General features: G+C 48.0%; 1 protein-coding gene across 1 annotated transcript; it reads left to right on the top strand.

Annotated features, from left to right (window-relative positions):
• The first annotated feature begins 16 nt into the window (after positions 1–16).
• On the top strand, positions 17–5,306 carry Bhlhe40 (basic helix-loop-helix family member e40). Its single transcript, XM_008854577.3, has 5 exons — positions 17–410; positions 580–649; positions 941–1,048; positions 1,881–2,004; positions 3,696–5,306. The coding sequence occupies exons 1-5, from the start codon at positions 331–333 to the stop codon at positions 4,547–4,549; spliced, it is 1,236 nt and encodes a 411-aa protein (XP_008852799.1). The 5' UTR covers positions 17–330; the 3' UTR covers positions 4,550–5,306.
• The last annotated feature ends 972 nt before the right edge of the window (positions 5,307–6,278 follow it).

Genomic DNA, 6,278 nt, shown 5'->3' on the forward strand with positions numbered 1-6,278 from the left:
TCCGCCCTAACCAACCCCCCTTTCTCTCCCGCCTCCCCGCCCGCCCCACTTCTCATTCACTTGGCTCGCACGGCGCAGACAGCGCAGCGAGCACACACCGCCAGTCTGTGCGCAGAGCGGGAGCCACAGGCCGCGGGGACACTGGGCCATGCACGCCCCTCATTGAAGCGACGCCTCAAAGCCCAGCTCCCGGTCGCCCAGCGCATTTCAGGGGACCTCAGGTTTGTTCAGAGAAACATCCGTGGAGTCCCCCCTCTTCCAGGACAGTCCTCACCCAGACTCTCCGCTAAGTGCACACAGGAGCGCGCCGTGGCCCCGGCTCGCCGCGCCATGGAGCGGATCCCCAGCGCGCAACCACCTCCTGCCTGCCTGCCCAAAGCGCCAGGACTAGAGCACGCAGACCTGTCAGGGTAAGTTGGCACCGTGGCCCCCTTCCAGTCTCCGCTGCCAGCCTGGGGTTCCGTGCCCTTCTCAACTCGAAGCACCTCCGGGCGCATCATCGGGGCTTTTTCCCCAGCCGGGCGCCTGCAGCCAGTGCGCACTGTGAGTCACGGTCCTTTTTGTCCCTTTTCCCTGCAGGATGGATTTTGCCCACATGTACCAAGTGTATAAGTCCAGACGGGGAATCAAACGGAGCGAAGACAGCAAGGTTAGTGCCTCCCCGGGGACCCCCGCGACACAGCCCCTCGCTTGTGCTGTTTCAAAAAAAAAAAAAAAAGTTTGCTTGCTGTGAGGTTGCTGGTGGGGGTGGGTGAGGGAGAGTCAAGATGTGGCGAGTTCAGTGCCACAACTTAATGACTTGGAAAAGAAGAGGCAGAGAAGGTGGTTCTGGGTGCGTCTCGACTCCCTTGCCAGACTTTTTTCTGCCGCGGGGCTGGGAGGAAGGGAGGCTTCGCGTTCCCTTCCCCAGGAACCCATCGCCTCCCTGTGCGCCTTGCAGGAGACCTACAAATTGCCGCACCGGCTCATCGAAAAAAAGAGACGTGACCGGATTAACGAGTGCATCGCCCAGCTGAAGGATCTCCTACCCGAACATCTCAAACTTACAGTAAGTGAGAAGTTGGCGGCGCTCCAACCCAGCTCTTCTACCTAGAGGGCGGGCTGGGGTCACTCGCCGCCTGCAGGCGTCTCGAGGAACTGCAGGCTAGACGGGCAGGTCAGGGCTTGCGAGTGGCCCCGCGTTGGAGGGGGCCCAGCCTCAGGATTTTCAGGCAGTTCCATGCAAATGAATTGAGACACGCTGCCTCCTTTTACGGGAGTTTAAGACTTTCCATTTTGATGATTTTTCAGGGTCCTGTAGTTTTTCGAAGTTACAGGCGCAAACCACACCATGCAAAGATTTTAAACCCTTCTCCATTTCTCATCTTACCTTTCCCTCCCTCCCTTCCTCCCCTCTTTCCATAAGAGGACCTATTTTGATATTTGATTTTTTTTTCATATCTTTTCATAATTCTTTTCCTTAGGGAAATAGAATTTGGAAAGGAGACAGAAAACCTACATGAACTGCAGGTTCTTCAAGGGTGTGGGGGGGAAAAACGCTAGGGAAAGCCTCTTGGTTGTCAGACACAGTAGACGTCCCTCCCTGCGTTGACACCACAGAACAGAAATGTTATCTCCGGATTCCCCTGAGTTAAGGTCAGCAGCAGCCAGTGCCTGCTGGAAAAATATATCTGTCAGAGCCTGCAATGGCTTCCAACATGCCTCCAAAGATAGATGACACGTGTTTTTTTTTTTTTAAACCCTTTGAACATCTTTATGTTTATGTTACAACATCTATAAACTTTAGTCACCCAGGAAAGGCAAAATATTCCTTTTCTTTATTGTTTAGACACAATTTTTTGTTCTGACCTCACCGCTGATGGAAGCTCTTTTTCTTCCAGACTTTGGGTCACTTGGAAAAAGCAGTGGTTCTAGAGCTTACCTTGAAGCATGTGAAGGCACTGACAAACCTTATCGACCAGCAGCAGCAGAAAATCATGGCCCTGCAGAGCGGTTTGCAAGCAGGTAAATGTGGGGTCTGAGTAACATCTCCCAAGAACCGGGCACACATACAGTCCAGGGCTCATGATGGCTTTGCACTTTCCTGCCACCTTTGGCACAAGCACTGAGGGAGACACATTTTTATTTTCCTAAAAGGTCATACTTTCCATTCGGAATGCTGCCGTGTGCCACCTGGTGTGAATACATATTAGTCAAGTGATGAAATGTTCCTGTGGCATTTGGGCTTGAGAGTGCCTAGATTCTGGGAGACTGCCCCTCTCCCCTTGAAAATTCCAAGACACCTCTGATTTGCATTGTGGGTGTTTTCCAGTTGGTCTTCTGAGCCTTCACTCATTGGTGAAGAGGTCATGGGTATGCGCCAGTATTTTCCTGTTTCTTTGCTTCCCTAACCTTCAGTGTGGGGTGCAGTCCTGGCAGGATGACAGCAGGAGGTTTTTCCTGCATTTCATTGTGGTTCCCTGAATAGCCACTGGGTATCTTGGCGAATTGCACAATCTAACGAAACCACTGTTTCATCATTCGTTTCTCCTGGCTTCCAGAGAATCAGAGTCACCTTCTACCCTTACAGTCTCACCTCTTCCAAAGCATACAGTACAGACCAGAGGGAATTCTTCCTTGCACCCCTTCACAAATTCTTCTCTGTCCTTTTCAAGGCTGGCATGAAAATCTAGCCAATGTGTCTGCCTGTTTCTTCTCTAAAAATAGAAAGTGATCAGAACTAATTTCTAGGAGACTCCTAGATCTAATATATGGGAAGACAAAAGCTTAATGTTCACAGGGGACTGAGACTGTTATTAATAGGTTGGGAATTTTGTGTGTGTGATTTTGTGTGTGTGACAAGGTGTCAGTTTGTTAGCCCTGGCTTTCCTAAAATTCACAAGCAGTCCTCCAACCCCAGCCTCCCAAGTGTTGGGGTTACATGTATAAACTGAAACTTTTATGGGCGTGGTTGTACACATCTGTAATCCCAACAAAAAGGAGGCAGGAGGGTCACTATAAGTTCAAGGCCAGTCTGTTCCTCCTAGTGAAGTCCAGATCATCCAGGTCTACATAGTGAGATTCTATCCTTGGGAAGAAAAGAAAAAGAAAATATTACTTTAGGTGATATATTTCATTTTATGACTGTCTGGTCTTGTGCATCCTGAGACTGATGTTATACAAAGTGACTGTTGGGATGGGTGTGGTGCTTCACACTTGCAGTCCCAGTACTTGAGAGACTGAGAAAGAATCACCATGAGGTCAAGTTCAGGGTCAGCCTGAGCTAAAATGAGACCCTGCCTCATTTAAAAAAAAAAAAAACTGTTGGACTTAGGAACACAGCAGCATATTTATTGGTGTGTCACACACACAAATACAGAGATAATCTACAAACTCAGCAAGAATGGGAATAGCCAGTCTCTACAAAGGTGGGTCAGTCTCTGGTGGGATACCATACAGACATTAAAAATCCTATTTGGGGGCAGTAGTGTAGCTCAGTGATTACATGTGCTTAACACATGTGAGGTCCCATGTTCAAGCCCCTAATGTATCTCTAAGTGTTTATTTCATTCTGTATAATTCTCCGTGTAATTCTTTGAGCATACTACTTTTGGGATTTGAAATGAAAATTGACCATTTTTTTTTAAACAAAAAGAAAACCTCAGTGCACCATGCAGCCTTCTGAAACCTCTTTCTCTCTGGGTCTGTTCTTCCAGGTGAGCTATCGGGAAGAAATATTGAAGCTGGTCAAGAGATGTTCTGCTCAGGTTTCCAGACTTGTGCCCGGGAGGTGCTTCAGTACCTGGCCAAGCATGAAAACACTCGGGACCTGAAGACCTCACAGCTTGTCACACACCTCCACCGTGTGGTCTCAGAGCTGCTGCAGGGTGGCACTTCCAGGAAATCATCGGACTCCATTCCCAAAGGGATGGACTTCAAAGAAAAGCCCAGCTCCCTAGCCAAAGGCTCAGAAGCCCCTGGGAAAAACTGTGTGCCAGTCATCCAGCGGACTTTTGCTCCCTCAAGTGGGGAGCAGAGCGGCAGTGACACGGACACAGACAGCGGCTATGGAGGAGAGTCCGAGAAGGGTGACTTGCGCAGTGAGCAGCCTTACTTTAAAAGTGATCATGGACGCAGGTTCACCATGGGAGAACGTGTCAGCACAATCAAGCAAGAGTCCGAAGAACCCCCCACCAAAAAGAGCCGAATGCAGCTCTCGGATGATGAAGGCCATTTCACTGGCAATGATCTGATCAGCTCCCCGTTTCTGGGCCCACACCCTCATCAGCCTCCCTTTTGCCTGCCCTTCTATCTCATCCCACCATCAGCGACTGCCTACCTGCCCATGCTGGAGAAATGTTGGTATCCCACCTCAGTGCCGGTGTTATACCCTGGCCTCAACGCCTCTGCTGCAGCCCTCTCCAGCTTCATGAACCCAGACAAGATCCCAACTCCCTTGCTCCTGCCCCAGAGACTCCCTTCTCCCTTGGCACATCCATCCCTCGACTCTTCCACTTTGCTCCAGGCTCTGAAGCAGATCCCTCCTTTAAACTTAGAAACCAAAGACTAAACTCTTAGGGGGAATCTCCTGCTGCTTCGCTTTCCTTCCTCCCTACTTCCAAAAACACACACAAGCAAATGTTTCTGTGAATGCAGTCCATGGTGCGGACTGAGATGATACAAGACTCGGAGAGCATTCAGGATGTGCGTGTGAACAAGTGTGCTTGTGAGTGTGTGTGCATGTGTCTATAGGACATTAAAGCTCCTGGCACAGGATGACTTGACATCAGGAGACGGAGAGGGGTACTGTAGCAGACTTCGGGGCTTTTCCCTACCTGGAGAAGAGTCCCTTTTGATACCAATCAGTTGGATTTTCATAAGCTTCAAAGGCTTGATCTGTGAGTCACTCTGCAGTTTGGGAGCTAGGTCTGTCTGTGGCTTTGAGAAAAAGGTACTTTCAAAAGAGGACTTCCCAGAGCACAGCTCCCAGCCAGCTGTTAGGACCCCACCCTTCTCCCTTTTATTGTAGAGGTGACTCACACCAGCTAAGGAGGACTGAATGGTCAGACTGAGCTTTTCTGCTCAAGTGGTGAGGTAGCTGACACTGGCATGTCACGGTTGTGGTTGGGCAGATTTCCGCAGGTCTGCTCCCCACCCCTGCCTGGGATGAATAAAGACAATGTAGTTCCCTAACTCAGGCTTTCTTGGTGACTAGCTTACTAAGGAACTGAAAATAGCCCCTTTGTACAAGCTGAGCTGCCCAGAACTGTGGTGGACTTCCCAGGCCTCTGGCACCTGCTTCTAAGTTTCACTTTTTTGACATGCTGTCCAGGGAACCAAAAGAGGGTCTCAGAGATGGCAGATGCCCCAGAGTGCACAAAGCTAAGTAAGCAGTTGCTACCTTTATTGCACAGTAGCCTCGGCTTTCAACTCTATCCTAAAGCTTTGAACCGAGCTTAGCTTCCCAAAGGCCTAGCCGAGCCTTGGCACCCCAAGATCCTTTCTGTAGGCTAATTTCCTCTTGCTCGGCAGCATATGGAGTGTCCTTAATGCTAAAAAGGATTCTGCCTCCCTTAAGGAAGTTTTATTTTTGATCTAGAACCCTTGTTTCCTTGACTTGCCAGCTCCGCACCAGCTTTTCAAAATGCACTATGCTTGATTGTGTTTCAACTTCTTTTCCCGTTTTTATTTTGATATAAATTTGTTGCCTTTATTTGTAAAGCTGTTATAAATATATATTATATAAATATATGACAAAAGAAAATGTTTCAGATGTTTATTTGTATAATTACTTGATCTACAAAGTGAGAAAAATGAATGTATTCCTGTTTTTGAAGAGAAGGGAGAGGAGAGGTACAGTGTTTAAAAAAAAATAAATATTTTTATCTAAGTAAATGTTAAGTAGTTGTTTTAAAATACTTAATAAAATAATCCTTTTCCTGTGGAAAAGAAATGGTCTCCTGAGTTTTTTAAAAAGAACTTACCTGTGTGATGTAGCGATTTCCCGCATCTTCATGGCTAAAGACAACTAGCTAATCTTAGTATAATTTCATTCAGCTTTTCATGTCCCTGGTATTCAGTAAGACTAGACTGAGTCAATGCAGTGAACACTGAATTCTTTTTTTCTTTATTTTTTATTTTTATTTTTATTTATTTTTTGAGACAGGGTCTCCTGTAGGCCAGGCCGGCACCAAACTTGCTCTGTAACCAAGACTGACCTGGAATAGATGGGATCCTCCAGTCTCCACCTCCCAAGTGCTGGGATTACAGCCAGGCTTTTGGAGCAGTACAGGCGTGCC

This window comes from Nannospalax galili, unplaced genomic scaffold (genome assembly GCF_000622305.1).
Source record: "Nannospalax galili isolate Female #2095 unplaced genomic scaffold, S.galili_v1.0 scaffold846, whole genome shotgun sequence".
Classification (NCBI taxonomy): domain Eukaryota; kingdom Metazoa; phylum Chordata; class Mammalia; order Rodentia; family Spalacidae; genus Nannospalax; species Nannospalax galili.